Source organism: Eulemur rufifrons, chromosome 19, assembly GCF_041146395.1.
Source record: "Eulemur rufifrons isolate Redbay chromosome 19, OSU_ERuf_1, whole genome shotgun sequence".
Classification (NCBI taxonomy): domain Eukaryota; kingdom Metazoa; phylum Chordata; class Mammalia; order Primates; family Lemuridae; genus Eulemur; species Eulemur rufifrons.
In genome coordinates, this window is record NC_091001.1 from 87,493,193 (window position 1) to 87,514,483 (window position 21,291).

Genomic DNA, 21,291 nt, shown 5'->3' on the forward strand with positions numbered 1-21,291 from the left:
ATAAGCTGAGAATTGCTTGAATGTTACTGAGCTAAGGGAATTATCATTTGAACTGAAAAGAGTGTACTTTTCTCTGAGAAGAAGAAATAAAACAATTACGCCGAAATTCTGTTTCCTTTTCCCCATTTCTATAAAGAGCGTAAAACAATTGGGGTTCAGAAAAAGAATTAGGAAAAAAGGAGAAGTAATGAAAATATGGAAGAGGAAACTATATATTTCTATGGCTTATAAAAATGCTCCTTCTCTTTTCGTTCTCAGTGAGCTTTTTTCTACCTCTCTCCTTTTCCCACCTCACCTATTCTTGCCATACCTTGTTCCTTAGCTCCCAGTATTTCTGATCTCACCTAATAGCAATGTAAGCAGCACGGTTAGTGAGGAGTGAAAGGGAAGAAAGAATGCCATAACAATGTACATAGTAGGTCTGTAATACTTCTTGTTTGGCAAGAAAGGAAGCAAGCTGGCCATCCAAGAGTCCAGAGTCCTGCTGTCAGTTATCCCACTTCCCAAACTGCCCTTTGAACCTGTTCTTGAGATCCTCACTGACCATCACCTTTCCTTATGAGTCCCCACTCTTCTCATCTTATTTCTGATTCTCCCATTCATCTAGGCCCCCCCTAACCTTGATCATTCATCTACACCACAACCCCAAACCGTCTGTATACTTCCCCATCCTTGTCTTCCTCCTTGCCCCTGAGGGGCGTCACTCCCTGTCTTCCCTGGAGATCATGCTCACATCCGTCTGTTTTTTCTTTACCCTTCATGAGACCACAGGGAAATCCAGTGATGACTTGCAGGTTCAGGCGAAAGGAAGATCCTTGTGTCTGCTGTTCTGTTGCTCACTTAGAAGAGAGGAGTCTCTTTCTCTTAACCATTGGGACTATGGAGAACATACAGAGAGTGTATCCTGGGATCCTAAGTTAGGACTCATTGTTTTTTCCCACAGAAATATTGCTGTATATTGAGGTTAAGTTCCACAGCATTTTTTACTTTAGTGTTTTTCTCAGCATATCATAAGTTAAACAGTTTTTAATTGGCTAAAATAGACCTAACAGCTATCTGCAATCTTACATTATGAGAAAGTGCTTTTGGGAGTTCCAGATACCTAATCTACAGACCTACTTTCGGAGTTAAATTATTTGAAGCTTATGGACTTCCTAGAGTTTAAATATCACAGTATTAAATGTTTAAAATTATTTTTATGCTCAGATGAAATTTTCAGAGAAAAAAATGATTTTGTATACCACAACATAAATGAACAAGTGAACATTCCTAAGGTTTATTTTAATACTTTTCTTTTTTAAAAGCTTTGGCCACAGTAGAAGACTTCCAGATTCGTCCACATACTCTTTATGTACATTCTTACAAAGCTCCTACTTTTTGTGATTATTGTGGTGAGATGCTCTGGGGATTGGTACGTCAGGGACTGAAATGTGAAGGTATGTGTTCTAAAATTTTTGTGGTCCTTTAAAATACGGTTTCACGTTTACATTCTTTTATTATCACTGAGAAAGTGAGATTATTAGTTGGTGACTAGGGAGTGACCAGGATTTAGAATTGGAGGGATTGGGACTCGTTCGTATTCTTGGGCAATTTACCTAATCTCTCTGAGGATCAATTTCTCTGTAAAATATATTCTACCCCATGGGTTTCTTGAAGAGTAAATGGTTTAGTAAAGTAATATGGGTAAAATATTTGTCACAGAGTAGTGGATCAATAAATATTAATGTTTTTAATTTTTTTTTAAGTCTTACAACAAAACTGTCAAAGTTGTTCTGAATTACAATTGCTAGGGGGTAGGGCACAGGTGCACAATTCTTATTAAGAAACAGTCCTCTAAGTTGGAGTGTTAACAAACTTTTTCTGTAAAATGCCAGAGAATAAATATTTTAGGCTTTGCTGACTCTCCTATAATGTGAAATTAGCCATAGACAAGATGTAAACAAATAGACATGGCTGTGTTCCAGTAAAACTTTATTTAGGAACACTGAAATTTGTGTTTCATGTAATTTTCATGGCACAGGAAGAATTTGGTACACAGGCCACATTTTGCTGACCAGTACTTTAAGCCAGTGGTTCTCAAACTTTATCATGTATCATAAAACGTACTTTTCTGGGTCCCATCCCCAGAGTTTCTAATTCAGTAGATGTGGGGTAGAGCCCAATAATTGACATTTCTAACAAATTGACAGGTGATAGCTTTACGGACCACACTTCAAAAACCACTGCTCTAGCTAACTTAACCTTTCTAAACAGACCTTTCTACCCATTTCCTATTCCTCAATTTGTTAGCTTCCACTTAGCCTGTCATCTGAATTCTTAGTTAGAACAGATATTGCTAACAGAGAAATTAATAAAAGAAGCACCAATTTTTTTATGTGTCACACTTAAAAGTTTTTTTAATATTATTTTTTACCTTTTAAAATATATTTAGGCTGTGGATTAAATTACCATAAACGATGTGCCTTCAAGATTCCAAATAACTGTAGTGGAGTAAGAAAGAGACGTCTGTCAAATGTATCTTTACCAGGACCTGGCCTCTCAGTTCCAAGACCTCTACAGCCTGAATGTGTAGCCCTTCCCAGCGAAGAGGTATGTATTCTAAGGTAATAGAAGGACTACTTATTCCTTATATTTCTACAGTGTGTATGACATTCTAGCACATTATTGATACACTAAAGAACAGTAATGTTCCTACACTTAAGAAACTTAAAATGTAATAATGGGGGCAGGGCCTACCAACAGTAATGAATTGCATTTTATACACCTTGGGATTGCATTATTTATTACTCAGACCACTGTATTAGCCTCCTAACCAGTGTCCCTGCTCCTGGTCTCTGTATTTCACTTCATCTTATACATGACAGCCAGGTCAAGTTTTCTATTATACTGCTCTGATCATATCACTCTCTGCTAGGAAACTTTTTATACATGCTGCGTTTCTTACAATCTGTACTATTCAGCATTTCCCTGATGACACCCTTGCTTCCCCTTTCTTTGCTCTTGTTGTTGTCCATACTACATGGATTTTCCCTACCTGGCTTAAAAGCTACCTTTCCTGATTATCCCCTTGCCGAGAAGTTATTTTATGTTCTGAATGCCATTATACTTTTTAAACCTTCCTAATTGTGTATATAACATTCTACTTAATATCACAGTGTTTGTGTACTGGATTGTCCTCAAGGAGATTTTGATCTATTTAGGGAAGACAATACTTATGTCTTTATGTGCCCCATTGTGTCCAGCATGATCCTTGGTACTTAGTAGGTACTCAGTGAATGAATGAGTGAATGACTCCACTGATCCTCACAATATATATATCAGATCTGTATACAGATGAGACCATTGAGATACACAATGGTTAAGTGACGTAAGTGACAGAGCAAATTAGTAAAAGATACTAGAATTAAATCTAGAACTCATTATTTGTAAATCAGTGATTTTTCTCATAATATATTGTACCTCTCAAGGGTAAAGGTGTTAGATCAGGAAAGAAAGCAATAACTCTCTTGTACATTTGATAGTACTTGAAGTGACTTCCATCCATAGATTATAATCTTATCGTTTAGTTTCTATAACCTCTTTGATCTTCTACAAATTAATGACAAAAGCAAGCCTCAGGCTATGGTCTTGGCACCCTAGTCACAAGATTTTGTTAGACTGAGACACCAGAATAAAAGCCTCTGAAATCCTTTCACAAAAATCCAATATTTGCATATTGCTTAGCCTCAGTGTGAGATTTTTAAAGTAGAAAAAGAATGCTATGATATAAGGGACTGAGAACAAGAGGTTATTATAAACATGTGGAAGAACTTGGGAAAAGATTGGCAGGAGAAAAGGTAGTGTATTTTATATACTGAACTACACAGAGAGCTTATCTGGGAGTGAGGACTGTAGGATAGAGTTGTGTTGTTTTAAGACCCCCACAAGTGATGCTGGTGTACCAGCTGCACCCAGTTGAGTATTACTAGTTAGGAAATATTGAATAGGACAAGGACAGAACAGATGGATAAAGTATTATGTTTTAATTCATTAATTTATATTTTATCCTGAAGATGAAAACTCCTTAGGGACGTGTAAGAAGTAGAGTGACATGTCTGAATCAGTTATATTGTTTAGAGTATTTTAAATAAACAAGGAGAACTTGTAGAGTAGAAGGTCTTCAAGAAGGTTTCCCTTTGTCAGTCCAAACATACAGCCTCAAAAAGAAGGAGGTAGAGTAAGAGAAGAGCTTGTGGAGGAAAAGAGGGAAGCAAGAGTGGGAAGAGAGGACAATCTAAAGGAATGGAGGAGATAGCAGTTAGGAAATAAGAGCAACCCCTAAGCCAAACCCAGAGAACTAACTCCAAGTGGCTGCACCTTGAGAGCCTCCTAAGCACTCGTGTGCCAGGCTTTGTGATGGCTGCTTCACCTTTTCTCTTGTAATCCTCACCACAATCCTGGGAGGTATAGGTATTAACCTGACTTCACAGATAGTGAAAATAAGGAAGAAAAGTTTCTGAGGAGTCAGGATATTAAACTTCACTGAATACTAAGATAAGCTTGAAAATAGGCAAGTTGGGAGTAGAAAACTTTGAATCTGACTCTGAGGCTGTCTTTGTTTACATGTAAGAAGGTAGTTTCTGTTAGAATGTCACAAGTCAGTCTGAAGAGAATCAAATAAAGAGATGGAAGAACAGAAGATCGACTGTTCATTGAATTTGGTTAAAATGGGACCACTAAGATTAGAGAAACCAGAATTGAGTGCTGGCTGTTTGAAGATGAGACAGATAAATATTCCTTTCAGTACATTTGGGGAAATTCCTGAGGGGCAGAGGATAGAATCAAGCTAGAAAGAAAATGTTGAGTCTAAGCATAAGCATAAAAGTGGAGATTTTTCATTGAGTAATACTCCAGAGCCAACTAAATATACATAATTAAGGAACTGTCCTTTTTTAAAATACTTTTTTATTCCCTTTATTACTATATGTAATTGAGAGTTGACAATATCGTTATATAGTTTTTGTGAGCAATTACTTCGGCAAATGTTAGCTTAAGTTGTGAAAATAATCAAATTCTTTTAGAGAATTTCTTGCTACACATTAACAAGGAAGAAATAACAGTTTAAGCTTAGCACTAATTTGTGTATAGGGACATTAAAGCAAGGTGAGAAAAGAACTTTCACTCAGTTCCAGTTACTATAATCTCACTGGTCCCATTTTAACCAAATACCCTAGGTAATTCTAGGAACATCTACCTCCCTCCGAATTCTGATTAAGTCTGACATACCTTTCCTGCCATCCTCACCCCATAGAGTGGCAAACCACTATTATTGATGGCATTGTATTACGCCCAGGTATATTGAGATAGGAAAAAGGTTAAAAAGCACTGAACTATAGTGTGGAAGAGCTGAGTTTACGTCTTGATTCTGACACTACCCCTTGGTAGTATTAATCCCTTTGAGCCTGTTTTTTCATATTTAAAATAGGGATGATAACATAAATAAGGACATGACAGGATTAGGTGGCTGCTACAACCATAGTTCCCTGAGTAGTTCCTGGCACACAAGCTCTGTCCCGTGTCTCTAATAACCTGATCCTAGCAAGACGTGACCAAAAGGGAGTCACTAAATGGCCGTTGGCATATGAAAGTATCTGTTATGAAATCTCTTCCTTACAGGAGTAGTCTGTATGCTTGATGATGACTGGATAAATCAGTCTTACTCCATCTGCTGTTTTGAACTTAAGACAAACCAAAAGAAGAAACAGGAGCAAAAGAAGCAGAACGTTGAGTCACCACTAGAGTAGGGAGCCAGGGATGAGCAAAGATCTAAAACATCTGTTTCTAGTTCCCGCTGGATTCTCTATTAGCTTTACAGAGTCAGTGGTGTTGTTTTTGCTGAAGGTGGTCCACACACGGCAGCATGGAGGGTGAGCCAGACTAGAGCAGGACACACTGGACAGCTGAAGCACACAAGCGTGGTTTGGGTTTCCACGCTCTTTTTTTTTTTTTTACTTTTCCTGAATTAAACTGCTTCATCATTCATTTTAGAAAATTTCTGGCTACACATTAGTAAAAAACTATTGATCTGAAGCTACATTTTTGTCTCTTTATAGTGCTCTCCTCCATTCATTTTTGTCTGTTTCTTTTCCTTTTCTCCCTCCTACTTTCATTCTTCTTCCCTCCTTTCCTTTCTTCTCCTTTACACTGTCTCTTGGTTTCTTCTGTTACTTCTCTTGATTGAACATACCAATGTAGAATGACACAACTTCTCTGAGTTACAAAACTTACTAGTTACAGAAGATATCTAAAAGATCTCAGGACTGCAGTTCTGTCAGTGAAGATGCAAGCAGGTTCAACAAAATTTATTAAGGTGTCTAGATGGTAGTTAGGTATTTGGATTTTGGATTTGAGAACTTGGATTATGTTTTATTCATTTTTTTGATCCCTAATATATAGTATAGGGCCTGTCATATGATAATGAATGTTGTTGAATGAATGGAATGAGCCACATTAAACTGGGTTGTAATTTAGGTTATTTCCTTCATACAGAAAGAGCCATAGTTACAAAAGTCCACGTAACCCTCAGGTTACACAAAAATTTTTAATTGATGCTTTCTTTAATTTTGCTTTTTGTTCACCTGGGGGGAAAACTCAAAAAACTGGAAAATACTTAAAATATCAAGGAACTTCCTAAAACCTAGGTACTAGGAACTAACATTGATTTAATTAGTTTTGTGTCTGCCATTATTTATTTGATAATCATTAATTAGACTTAAAATTTTACATACGTGTTTTAGTATGTGTTAAGAGAAACTTGAAAATCTAAGATTTGTTTCAAAATATTTTCAGACATCATGTTGAATAATGCAACCTGAGCAGCAATAATACTTTGTGAGTTTATTTACTTTTCCTGTGATTAATTCCTTGGTCAGGTTTTTGAAGGGATTTGAACATCTGTCGTAAATTCATTTTAAGGCTTTTAGTTTTTATTTGTAAAATGCTGAATGTGCCTGATAAATAATAGTTAATCAGTGAATAAGGACATAAGAATCAACATATCTTAGGTTTTTTTTAAGCATAAACATTAGCAAAAAGAATCTACATTTTTCTCATTCAGGGGTTGGCAAATTAAGCTTTGCAAAGGAAATTGCTGAGATATACATTTTTAGATTTTTGGCTTTTGTGTTCCAAATAAGTGATTTTTGTGGTTAAGCTTTGCGCCCAACATTTTGTTTTTAATATTTTGACTTATACTTATGGAAATTACTTATATTTTAGTCACATGTTCACCAAGAACCAAGTAAGAGAATTCCTTCTTGGAGTGGTCGCCCAATCTGGATGGAAAAGATGGTAATGTGCAGAGTAAAAGTTCCACACACATTTGCTGTTCACTCTTACACCCGTCCCACAATATGTCAGTACTGCAAGCGGTTACTGAAAGGCCTCTTTCGGCAAGGAATGCAGTGTAAAGGTAGGATTATATGTTTTCCTCAAGTAAAATTAGTGTCTGTTTTTGTTAGCAAATAGAGGTTTAAAATATTTATATTTGAGAAGCATTAAAGAAATTATTCTCATAGTTGTTAACTTAGAAAGGAAAAAAATATATATTTATAAAAAATACAAATGTATGTATGCCAGCAACTACTACTATCTTCAATATGTGTATTATGTACCAAGCACTATGCTAAAAAAAAAAAATTACATATTCAGTCTTCAAAGCAGCTATATGTGAAATATGCTTTTGTTATTAGTAATGGGAATCATTTTCTATTTTATAGGCAAGAGAAATTAAGTAACTTGCTTAAGATCACATAGCTAGTAAACAGAGAAACTAGAATTTATATCTGTGAGGTATGACTTCTTAACCTGCATGATGCAGAACAGCTGGTAAGCAGCAAAGCTGATATTTGAGCTTATGTCTTTTTTTTTTTTTTTTTTGAGCTTATGTCTTTTTGATTCCATAGCCAGACACTACCCAAAATAGAAATAATGCTTTCCTCTTTTCATTAAATATTCATACATATGTAAATATACTACAAGAGTTTGGGGTTTTTTTGTTTTTGATGATGTAACTAGGGGAATTATGCAAAAATTGTCATTCCAGAGAATAACACACTGAAATAAGTAGGATATAGTAGAAGCTACTAAAATTATATTAGGGACCATCCATATTTGGATACAAATCCTGCACATTATCATAGTATTCCCAAAACATCTCTTAATGAACCAGGTTTTTAATAGAATAATGGAATAATTTTTGCTTATAGTTATATAATACTTTTATATTTTAAGATTTTTTTTTTTGGTCTTATATTTTCTCAGCAATGCTGTACAGTAGAGTGAAAACTAAAATAAAAAGTTAAATATCTTAGATTATTAGTTATTGAGCCAGGATAGGGTATAAGTAGTCTAACTATAATCTTACGTACTTTTTTCATGTGATTAATCTAGCAGTTCTTAGTACCACACCTTTTTATATAGTAGAATTATTTGTGGAGTTGCATTATCAAGTGAGCTAAATAAAACATTAAGGTAGGTTTTTGTGGCAATAAATCCTTGCTTACAACACAAGTAAGATAATCATATATATTTTTAACTTAAGTATATAAGAAAGCTTTTCTTGACAATATTTAATAGCATATGAGAACATTTGTTGTAAGATATAACTATTAGGCAGGCATATTTAAATGTTGAAATCTTATTTCAACAGCTTGCTTTGAATATGAATTAATATATAAATTAATACTTTAAAGTATCAACACAAAAGTATATTGGAAAACAGCCACTGAGAAATGTTTTGGGAAAGAACATTAGTAGCAGATGTACAAATTCTAGCCAACAGATAATCTTTGTTAAAGGTAGTTAATAGTGCCGCACTGCTAAACAGAACGGAAACATTCTCAAACCATATGCAGAAAAGTATAATATTTTGTAGAGGAACTAAAATAAATATGTAGGTTAATGAATTTTTAAATATAGCTTGTTAATTCTGCCACTGGGTTATTTAACTTCTCAGGGTTCTAGAAGAATAATGTTTTGTACTTACTGGTTCAGAAAATGGTAGGTTTTATTTCCATATAGCTGAGCTATTTCAGTTATCAATAAAAAATAATTTATTTCATTGATTTCTATATTTTTATAGTACAAATTAAGATAGTTAAATAAAATAGTCTTTATTTCCATTCATTTGTCAAGCTAAGAAAAAAAATAATTTAGGTAAGGTAAACAGTTATACTGTATCATTTGAGAAAATACACAATTTCAAGAATTCATTCGTCCATTCATTTATCTTTTTATTTTCTACTTTGCTGTATAAAAACTTCAATGCAGCTTGAAAGCATATGTGAAATGTAAGAAAGCATAAACAAATTAATAAAAACATGGGTAAGAACATAGAGAAATTAAAATGCCTGCCGTTAGAACTTACATACTTGCTGCTGGGTACACCACAAATTTGGCTCTAAATTTTCAAAGGGAAAATGAAAACCTTGTTTTCACAATTTTCAGAGTTCATGAGATAAAAAACAAATCTATCGAAATATGTACAAGATATTAATATCATTTTAATTTTTCTTAGGGCCTCTCTTAAGAAGGACAGTGTTATATAATGTAAATTTATCATCTACCAAGTTATTAATTTCATGGCACTTTTTCTTATAATGACCTTCAACCAACACTGTCAGCATGATACCCAGGATTTCCTTGACTCACAAGGGTTACAAAAGCTTTCTAAGTCAGAACCCAAAAAATTCTTTTTAGCCAGTTATTGCTGGTAGATGTATTTCAAAGGTGATGTTAGACATAGTTGTATCAATGAGTCTCAATCTTAGTGTCACTTAAAGAGCTCATTAAAACACACATTTCTCAGCCCCACTCCCAGAGTTGCTGATATAATAGGTCTGGGGTGGAGCCCAAGAATTTGTATTTCTCACAAGTTGCCAAATGATGTTGATGCTGCTGGTGTGGGAACCACAGTTTGAGAACTACCGAGTTATACAGTATTGTTGAAGAGATTGCATCTGATACTGATCTGCAGTGCTGTCAACTCTGAGGTTTCTTGTAGGCTGAAGAGAACTATTATGTAAAAGTGGGAAACCTCATACCTGAGCTCAGTCCTTCCTCCCAGGGTTATATGTGAAAGCCCTTATGCAATTCCTGATAAATATTTGTTGGATCTCAATCTTTTTTCTGCATATGCATCTGGTCCTAATACTTAGGAATTGAAAATATGTATCTGACATACCTTGGATAGGAATTTAATCAGCTTAAGAAACTCTTACGGGGGTGTGGAAAGATGAATGTGAGTTAAGGAAACATGGAGCTGCCATCACATTTTGACAGGGTTATACAAATGGTATTAGCCTCATTATACAGATGAAGAAACTGAGCTCGGGGGCGATTGGGAGGAGGTGTTAAGTGACTTGTAGAAGGTTATTATTTTAAACCATCATCATCACTAATATTAATAGTATTCCATCTGTGAGTGATTTAAAGAAAGTCTGACCATATCTGATATTGCCTGACTTGTTATGTAAATTAGTAAACTGAATATTTTTATTTTAGATTGCAAGTTCAATTGCCATAAACGCTGTGCGTCAAAAGTACCAAGAGACTGCCTCGGGGAAGTTACTTTCAATGGAGGTAAAATTCTTTCTTAATTTCAATAAAAGATCAGAAAAGGTCACAATTCTTTCATGTATTATCTTTGCAAGAGGTTATATTTGCATTTACTTTTATATTTAAATTTACTTTGTTTCTGATTTAATAAGCAAAGAGAGAGATCAGTGACAGTGTACATTTGTTAGTAATTATGCCTTTCCATCTTTCCTCTAGCCACCTACTACTTTGTAGTCTGATATAGCCAGTAGTGTTGCATATCCTCGTTTATCTTTAGACATAAAAGGACTTGTTTTAAAACCCTGCTGTTGTCCCTATTCTTTCATAGTTCTAATGTTTATTGACTGCATTGTTCTAAACATTTAAGCATTAAGAGATGAGTAAACTGAGGCACAAAAATACAAAATAAGTTGCCCTAGAAATACAGCCAGTAAGTGGCAGAGCTGGAATTTGAGCCCATGTGATCTGGCTCCTTAGTCCACAGTCATTAGAACACACCATACTGCCTCACTGTCTCTTTTTTTGTCAAATTATCATTATCCAAACATTTTCCCTTTGGGGCCATTTTTTTTTCTCTTTTCAAGATAATACTAAGCAAGGTATTACCTTTTTTTTTGCAAGTAGGAAGTAAGAACTCCAGCCTTTCAGTGTAATTTTCTTTTAACAAGGCTGGGTAGCTTACAAACAACAGAAATGTATTGCTTCTAGTTCTGGAACCTGGGAAGTCTGAGGCACAGGCAGATTCTATCTCTGGTGAGGGTCTGTTCTCTGGTTCATAGATGGCACTTTCTAGCTGCATCCTCACATGGTGGAATGGGCAAAGGGGCTCCTTTGTGCCTATTTTATAAGAACACTAATGCCAATCATGAGGGCAGAGCCCTTATCATCTAATCACCTCCCAAAGGCCCCACCACCCGATACCATTATCTTGGGAGTTAGTGTTTCAACATATGAATTTGGAGGCGAAACACAAACATTCAGACCATAGCACTGGTTAACAACACTAACAGAGCATGTTGGTTTTCTCATTCAATTAATACAGTTTTCTATATGACTAAAGTCTATTCTAGATGTATAGTTCATATATTTATATTTTTGTACTTTTCTACCTTTTGACCGATATGAAGTACCATTTATATTTATTTTAATGTGCATTTCTCTGATTACTAGTGAGTTGGGGCATCTTTCATATGTTTATTGGTTATTTAGGGGTTTTCCCCTGTGAATTGCCTTTTTAGATACTTTGTTTATTTTTCTGTTTATTTGTTATAGATTTGCAGAAGTTGTTGATAATCCTACATACTTGTCCTTTTTCAGTTATGTGTGGTATAAATATCTTCTCTCAGTCAGTGGCTTAATCTTTTCTTTAACAGCTTTATTGAGATATAATTTGCACACCTTACGATTCATTCATTTAGTATATTCACAAAGCTGTGCAGCCATCACTACATTCTAATGTTGGAACATTTTTGTTACCCCAAAAAGGAACTCATACCCATTAGAAGTCGCTCCCTATCCTCTCCTTCACAGTGGCCCTTGGCAACCACTAATCAACTTTCTATTTTTATTTTCTTGTCTAGATATTTTACATAAGTGGAATTATACAGAATATAGTCTTTTGTGACTGGCTTCTTTCACTTAGCATAATGTTTTTAGGGTTCATCCATGTTGCAGCATATGTCAATATTTATTCTTGTTTATTGACAAATATAATACTATTCTTCTGCAGGGATATGCCTCATTTTATTTATCAATTCACCAGTTAGTAGACTCTTGAGATATATTCACTTTGGAAATATTATGAATAATGCAACTATGAACAATAGAGCATAATTTTTCCATGGACATATATTTTCATTCACTTGGGTAGCTACACAGTAGTGCAGTTGGTAACACTGGATTAGTCATATGGTAACTCTATGTTTTAATATTTTGAGGACCTAACAAATTTTTCTCTAAAGCAGCTGTACCATTTTACATTCCCACCAGCAGTGTATGAGGATTCTGATTTCTCTGCATCCTCACTACCACTTGTTATTGTCTGGCTTTTTGATTACAGCTGTCCTAGCAAATGTGAAGTGGTATCTCATTTGCATTTCCCTGATGACTGATGTTGAGCATCTTTTCACGTGCTTATTGGCCATTTTTGTATCTTCTTTGGAAAAATACCTATTCAGGTCCTTTGCCCGTCTAACTAAGTTATTTATCTCTTTATTATTGAGTTGTAAGAGATTTTAAATATTCTGGCTACAAGTCCCTTATCTGGTATATGACTTATAAATATTTTCTCACATTCTGTGGGCTGTCTTTTCACTTTCTTAAGGTATTGTTTGTAGCACAGAAGTGTCTGGTTTTAATGAAGTGATTTATTTTTTTCTTTTGTCACTTATGTTTTTGGTGTTATATTTAAGAATGCCTTGCCTAACCCAAGATCATAAAGATTTACTTTTATGTTTTCTTCTTCAAGTTTTATAGTTTTAGCTCTGTGATCTGCTTTGAGTTAATTTTTACATATGGTTTAAGGAAGGGGTCCAACTTCATTCTTTTGCATGCAAATACGCAGCTGTCCTAGCACCATTTATTATAAAAGCTATTTGTTCTTTCCCCATTGAATTGTCTTGGCACGTCAGAAATCAGTTGACCATCATATAATGGTGGCAACGTATCTTTCACTTTGCTTATAGTATTTTTTGTCATACAGAAATTTAAAGTTCTAACATAATCAAATTAATTAACCTTGTGCTTTATGATTTGTGTATTTTGTATCTTTAAGAAGTATTTTATCCTGAATCATAAAGATCTTTTCTTATATTTTAAGAATTTTAAAACTTGTTTTTTCACATTCAATAGACTGCCTATATTTAGATGTATTGATAACCCATTAATATAAAACTCTGAAATTCATTTAAAACTTTGCCAGAACCTTCCAGTCTGGGAACAGATACAGATATACCAATGGACATTGACAGTAATGACTTGAATAGTGAGGGTAGTCGGGGCTTAGATGACACAGAAGAGCCATCTCCTCCAGAAGATAAAATGTTCTTCCTGGATCCATCTGATCTTGATGTGGAAAGAGATGAAGAAACTGTTAAAACAATCAGGTAACACATATGTAGGTATTGCAAGCTATTCCTAAATTCAAAGTCAGTTCAGGATCTCATTAAGAAAATGCCACATCTCTTTGAACCTTAAATATAATTTAAAACCTAATTAAATTCTGGCTAATTCTTTTACATGCAGTGTAGTATTTCTGAAATAAATTACATCACCCTTGCCATCCACTCAAGATGGGAAGGTTTGAGAATCCTTGTTTTGTTTTTTTATAAAGGAAAATGTCTTATTTACATATGGTGTAGATATAATACCTAGTCATGGAACAGCCACTACAAAGTGCCAGTGTTGAATGGTAAGTTAAAGCAACCAGTTTTCACACAGGCAGATTTAAAGGCAGATGGTGGAAACAGCAGTAAAGAATATACTAAGAATGTTGTACAAAGATGATGGTGATGAACTTGGGGTCAGTTTTCATATTGCCACAGTTAATCCGTTAGCACTTTGTAAAAATGCTGTGGGACTATAACAACTATCCCACTATGTTTATAGAAATTCAATTTTTGTAGCCTATAGGATATACTACTTTGTCATAAAATGTCACCATTTTGGCAGATTGTGTTTTTTATTGGCAATGAAGAGTCATTTAGAGAAAATGGGTCATTTATCAGTCTCGCATGGCTGAGTCATCATTTATTCAGTCTGGCTTATCATTAAATTATAGCTATTATTATAGTTACCATCATTAACCAAAACTTGATATTTACCCAATTTAGAGATTATACAGAACCTAGCTAGTTTCCTGATCATGAACACTTCATATTTTAAGAGAAAGTATTTAACTGTTTGAGGCTCAAATTTCAAAACAGTGTATTTTACACAAACCCACACACACGCCAAATTGCTTTTTCTACAGCTATAGTTACTGACTCATGTTTCAATATTACCTGATTTGACTCATTACATTTTTTTATTTTCTTAATATCTGTAAACCATTTCCCTTTAAATATCTTCTACTAGAAGTATTTTTTGCTAACAACGTGATTGACTTGATATTTGAGCCATGTGTATTTGAGTATACATATACTTGTATTGTGCCTTGTGAATTTGCTGATTTATCATGCTGCATAGGGTACCAAAACTTCAACAGCAAATCCAAATAAGACCCTTTGCTCAGGCTCCAAATCTTCCAGTTGAGGAGGATGCTTTCTGCTCTGCTCATTGTTTTCTTATATTTTTGTGACCAACCCTTCAGAAAACATTCATGACATATAACGAGGGTTTACAATATAATCAGTATCATCATAACAGTATTAATTACTTTTCTTCTTCTTAAGGCATTGATTTTTTTTCCTGAGATATTTTGAAATATTTTAGCTTATCTTTAAAAAGAGTTCATGAGCCTACGGTATTTATGATTTTTTAAGAATCAAAATCACAAATATTTAGCATAAATTTTAAATATTTTTTAGTCCATCAACGAGCAACAACATTCCGCTAATGAGGGTTGTACAATCCATCAAGCACACGAAGAGGAAGAGCAGCACAATGGTGAAGGAAGGGTGGATGGTCCATTACACCAGCAGGGATAACCTGGTCAGTAATCACATGCATTTTTTTATGTTAGTAAAACTTTGTTATGAGTTTTATTTTGTGAATTTTTAAAATCAAAATGAGAATGAAATATATATTAAGACATTGTATATACTACAACAATATGTAAAAGTTACACTGGAATTACAGTCACATTTGTAAAGAATTTTTCAAAGGCAGAATATTTAATGCATTGACTTTACAAACTGGTAGAACAATCAAGATTGAAAAAGGGTCTGGGATTATGCCACAATAAAGACTAATTACCCAAAATATAATAAGCTCTACAACTAAAGATATTAATAAAAGGAGCTACAACTTCATCTGAAAAATCATCTTAGTTATTATCAAAAATAGGAAACATATTTGGTTTTATGTAGACTTTAACTTAGTGTAAATATACAAGTTATTTTTTATAACTAGCAAAGAGGAAGAATACATATACTTGTGGAATGAGTAGATTTGAAGAATCAGCATAGTGTAGTAACAATCACAGACTTTGGAGCTAGACTGCCTAAGTCTCTGTTATTTACTAAAACTGAACTTGGGAAAGTTACTTAGTTCATTATGTCTTAGTTTCTTTATCTGTAAAATTGGCATAATAATGGTAACTGCCTAATAGATACAAATGAGTTAATATATGAGAAAAGCTTGGAACAGTGTCTGGCATTAGTAAGCACACAATAAATGTTAGCAGGCACTTTTTTTATTATTTTTAAAATTTGCTGAATAAATTACTGAAAAAGACTTTCTAGTAAATCTAAGAATAAAATGAAGTACCCAATACATTTAGCTGACCTGAAGTTTTATATGGTAACAACAGTATAGACTACAGTTGTGTGTGTGTTTTATTTATAGTTCATATCCTTCCAAATGGAAGTTGAAGCGGTGTACATACATTTGGGAATTCAGTGTCATATCACAAAGGTGCTTTATCAAATCAGCAGGGGAAAAGATAGATAATTGAATAAATAGTGTTGGGGCAACCATGTAGCCAGATAAAAAAAAAACAAAGTTGTATATATACCTCACACTTTACATATAATAAATCCAAGTGTATGAAAGATTTAAATATAAAGAAATTAAATCAGTAGGAGAAACTTTGGGAGAATTATTTTAAACTCTCAGTTGGAAAGAAACAAAACAAAGATTAATAAATTCAGTCTCAAAAAAAAATCTACATGGCAAAAAGCAAAGACAAATGACAAACTGGAAAAAGTATTTTCAACTCATTCGAAAGGGTTAATTTCATAATATGTGAAGAATGCCAACAAATTAATAAGCAAATATGATAACATGGAAATATGGGCAAATAATATGAATAGAGAGATCATGAAAATACAGGCAATACAGTGTCTTATACATAAGAGCTTGAATTCGTTTATAATAGAAGAAACACAATTTAAACTTTCACTGAAATACTAGTTTTTACTTTTCAGTACAGCAAAGATCAAAATTTAATAACAATATTGCATTCATAAGAGTGTGAGTAAATAGGCACTATCATGTTACTGATGAGACTATAAACTGGGTCAAATCTTGTGTAGAATAATTGAACACTATCAAACAAAATTACACGTGCACATATCTTTTGATCCAGCAAGTCAACTTCTAGAAATTTAGCCTACAAGCAAATTATATATTTGTATGTGTGTGCACACATCTGTATATGTAACAGATGTATCTATATGTGTATGCATAAAATTCTCTAAAAAGATTCCCAAAAACCTAATAATATTGCTTACCTGGAGTAAGGGTGAGGAGTGGAATATGAGTGATGGTGGGAGTGATTCTTTTTATGTATCCTTCTTATATTTTGAGAATTTTGAACCTCATGAACTTTAAAACCTATTCAAAAATACAAATTTATGAATGAAAATGAAAAGGAAAGCACAAGTACTTTGGAGGACTCATGATGATGAACCTCACAGCTTTGTGATCTTTATTTTACAGAGAAAGAGGCATTATTGGAGACTTGACAGCAAATGTCTAACATTATTTCAAAACGAATCTGGATCAAAGTATTATAAGGTAAGGATTTTACATTTTAAAAATATAGACATTAAAATATTGGTTGGTGCAAGTGCAGTGGTGTTTACAACTAATTCATGACAACCAGTTATAGATTCCTTTGTTCCTTCTCCACTCCCACTGCTTCACTTGACCAGCCTTAAAAAAAAAATGTATGTTTTTCAAATATATTTGAGTAATATTCATTAATTGTTACAGTTGAATGTACCTATTATGACTCTGCCTAATAGGGTTTATAGAAGTCACTGTTAGGTTCCTTGCTGAAGCAGCTGTTCCCCATCCCTCCATTTCACTCCCCACAGCAGCCCTTCTACCAAAGATTGGTTTTGTCATGTGTCTTTGTTTTTGGCTTGACTGTCAGCTTGCTGCTGCTTTCCTTCTGGTTACTATGATTTAGATTAGGCTGCTTAGGAAGTCCCATGATCATTGCCTGTCCAGAAGAGGCCAAGGTGGTATTTGGTGTTTCTCCCACCTTCCACATTACCTTAGGCTCCGGTCTCCAATTGCTTATTTGGACCCTTCATCTCCTTTTTAGTCTTGCTTGGCTTGCCTCACTGTTTGCCATGTCACAGGCTGACACAAAACAAGATTATAAATGTAGCAGTTAGGGCAGTAAAAAAGAGTATGGAAACTAATGACTTGCTTCAAGCTGGTGGGTTTTTTTTTAAATAAGTTTTTGCCTTAGGAAGTGGATTAAACGTAAATTATTGTTACAGTTTACTCCAATGGACAGAACCAGAGTGGAGTGTTTAAACAACCTATACTGACTCAATATTCTGCTTTTTCTGCCATTATTTCTGCTTCTTACTTACTTTGGGGTTATATCTTGCAGACTGCAGCTCCTAGAGAAGTAGTTGTGGAGTTGATTTAATGATAGTTGGAAGTGACAGGTGTTGAATATAGTGGCAAATTACCCTCCTAAATCCTCTCCTGTGCGTCCTAATGACGTGCTACAGGCCTCAGTCATTGGCTTAGTCATCTGCTCCATGCTTTGCCTCTGGCAGTGCTGGACATGGAAATGACTCCAGGCAGACACTCATAAGACTTGACTGTGTTCTATATACTGCATACTTGTGTTTGTCTTAATGACATTTGTGAAAATGAACATCTTTGATTCTTTAGTGTATTTAAAAATAAAAGTAAAGATGTATTCATATTTTCCAATACTTAATTTTTTACTTCAGGAAATTCCACTTTCAGAAATTCTCCGCATATCTTCACCACGAGATTTCACAAACATTTCACAAGGCAGCAACCCACACTGCTTTGAAATCATCACTGATACGATGGTATACTTTGTTGGTGAGAACAATGGGGACAGCTCTCACAATCCTGTTCTTGCTGCCACTGGAGTTGGACTTGATGTAGCACAGAGCTGGGAAAAGGCGATTCGCCAAGCTCTTATGCCTGTTACCCCTCAAGCAAGTGTTTGCACTTCTCCAGGGCAAGGGAAAGATCACAGTAAGCAATAAGCTTGTTGATGGCTTTTTCTCCTCTTTGGTTCTTAAGCATTTTGTGGGTACGTTTGTGTTCTTTTCAGTATCATCTGAAGTTTTGTCTTTATAAACCAATACCCTTAGTTAATTCTTTTATAAAATTATGTTGGTTACAGCATATACATGTACACAAAACTCCCAGAGCTAGGCTCCAGAGTCAGTCTCCCTGCATTAAAATCCTGGCTCTACCAACCTATTACATGATCTTAGGCAAGTACTTTACCTCTCTGTAATAGTACCTACTTTTAGGGTTGTCAGTATTAAAGGAAAGAGAACCTATGAGGTCCAGAACAGTGCTTGGCATCTATGAAGTCTCATTGGGTTAAGTATACTACTAGTGTTAATATTTTGCTTCATCATGGGCTATAAACAAGCAATAAAGTGTTAAAAGTTCACATCATACTGTACTAAAACATTCAGAAATATTAAAAAATTACTGAAACGCATGTTCTGTACCAACAAAATTTATGTAATTAAACCTAAATATGTTAAAGGTTCAAGTGAACAATTAACAGTCAAAAGGTCATAATATACTAATACTTCCCCCCACTGGCATTATGTTGTTTATGGGGAAGCATAATTCATTCGTTAGAGAAATGTATTTAAATTGAAATAAATACCAACCACTTTGCAAACATAGTTTATTTCACTTTAGCTATATTATTTTGTGCAACCCTTTTGGGCATTATGCAAGACTTTGAGCTATAATAGAATACAAAAGCAATACAGAAATTATAAAAGCTCTTTAGGGAGATATGACATATATAAGTAAGTATTAGATGGTAGCATAAAGCAGTATAATGTAAAAATGAGGAATACATTACTCAAAAGAACTCAGATATGGATAGAAAGAGTAAGCAGGACTTCATAGAAGAACCTGATTTGGACTTTGGACCTCAGGTAGGAATAGGATAGGCATAGTTAAATGGGAGGTGTGGGAGGGGTAGTATTCACTCTAGTTGAGAAGACAAGTGTGATCAAAAGGATGAGGGTCATGACCATGTACATGTTCGATGTTTAATACTGATTTGGGGGGATAGATGGATATTTCACAATGTTCTTAAGTTTTGGGAGGGTTTTAGACAGAACGCTGTGAAATTCTAATTAAAACCAAGGAGTGTCTCATCAGAAAACAATATAGGTACTTAAACATTTTTTATATGTAGTTTCCAAGGGTTTAAGGACCCTCTCAAGCCCTCTTAAGCCCATCCATGAACCTCTCCCTAAGGTTAAAAGACTTCTCTGAAGGCAGAATTGCAAAAGAATTAAAAAGTGAAGATTCTAGAGAATGAAAGCCAAATTCTGTCACTTACTATGTGATCTTGGACTCTACAGTTCTCTAAAGTGGGAAGAATAATAAATGCACGTAATGCATTTAGCACAGTGCCCGACACATAAGTGATACTATTACTGTTGTGTTGTCATTGTTGCTGTCCTTTTAATAATATGGAATAAAGCTCTCCTGGGAAGTGACAGAAATTAAAACTGGATAGAGCTAGATATTGGAATCCTTTGAAAGAAAATAAATACTGAGACTTAAACTAAGAAACTGGAACTACTGAAAAGTAGTTTTAGACACATTAATTTTGTTGATGTTGTGCCTTCTCTTAATTGTTAGTATTTAAAATTTGAATTATTTAAAATGGACTTAATATTTTAAAATAGATTTTTTGACAGTCTTATTTTTGATATGTAGTTTGCTTACATTTCCTTATTAATGAAGTTTTATGTTTTTATATTTGGGATTATAACGTAAACTTTGTATCTTGTTTCTTTGAATTGTCTCAGATTCTAGATGTCTAATGCCCTTTCTCTTGCTTACTTTCATATTTCCCTTTTCTCTTTTTCTTGTTAATTACTTTCTTTACTTACCAAAGTAATAGAACATTTAAACTTTATAGAAATATTTAGTATAAAATGAGAAAGTCCTTGCTAAATATATATAACCACCTCCTCAACCCCAATCGTATATTTTCCCCCTTAGAAAACCATTATTAACAGTTTGGTGTATATTTCTTGATTCAAGAAGGGTTTGGGGGAAGGACAGCTGATACTATCTGCTATACTGTTTATTTTTCTTTTTAGAAAAATGGGATATACTCTGTGTATTCTTTTTGCAGCTTGCTTTTATGCACTATTTAAAATATGTAAGATATATTTTAATGTCAGTATACAGGTTTACCTAATTTTTAATGTTTTAATGAAAGTAATGCATGCTTTTTATGTTTTAAAAAAATGCAAGCAGTATAGGAGCATATACAAACTAAAATCCTTGTTTTCCAACTCCACTCACCAGAAGTAATCATATTTTTACTTTTGTGTTTAATTCAAACACTGCTTTACACTTTAGCTTCCCTTCTTAACTCAATAATATGTCATGGCTAGCTTTGTGACTCAGTTTATAGATCTACATCATTTACTTAATGTTTAGATAGAATTCCTTTCTATGGATGTGTCTTAATTTTACTTAACCAGTCTCTTCTTGATAGATTACTATTGTGTGTGTAGATAAATTTTTTTA

The 21,291-nt window shown here is 34.1% G+C and overlaps 1 protein-coding gene across 1 annotated transcript in view; it reads left to right on the plus strand.

Annotated features, from left to right (window-relative positions):
* The window catches only part of PRKD3 (protein kinase D3), a 53,603-nt gene that overhangs the window by 16,205 nt on the left and 16,107 nt on the right, over nucleotides 1-21,291 (plus strand). The window contains exons 3-10 of the mRNA XM_069493897.1: nucleotides 1,305-1,436; nucleotides 2,432-2,589; nucleotides 7,258-7,450; nucleotides 10,543-10,620; nucleotides 13,517-13,700; nucleotides 15,123-15,246; nucleotides 17,197-17,274; nucleotides 18,459-18,735. Of these exons, the coding sequence (XP_069349998.1) occupies nucleotides 1,305-1,436; nucleotides 2,432-2,589; nucleotides 7,258-7,450; nucleotides 10,543-10,620; nucleotides 13,517-13,700; nucleotides 15,123-15,246; nucleotides 17,197-17,274; nucleotides 18,459-18,735 (1,224 nt within the window). The remainder of the gene's footprint in view (nucleotides 1-1,304; nucleotides 1,437-2,431; nucleotides 2,590-7,257; nucleotides 7,451-10,542; nucleotides 10,621-13,516; nucleotides 13,701-15,122; nucleotides 15,247-17,196; nucleotides 17,275-18,458; nucleotides 18,736-21,291) is intronic.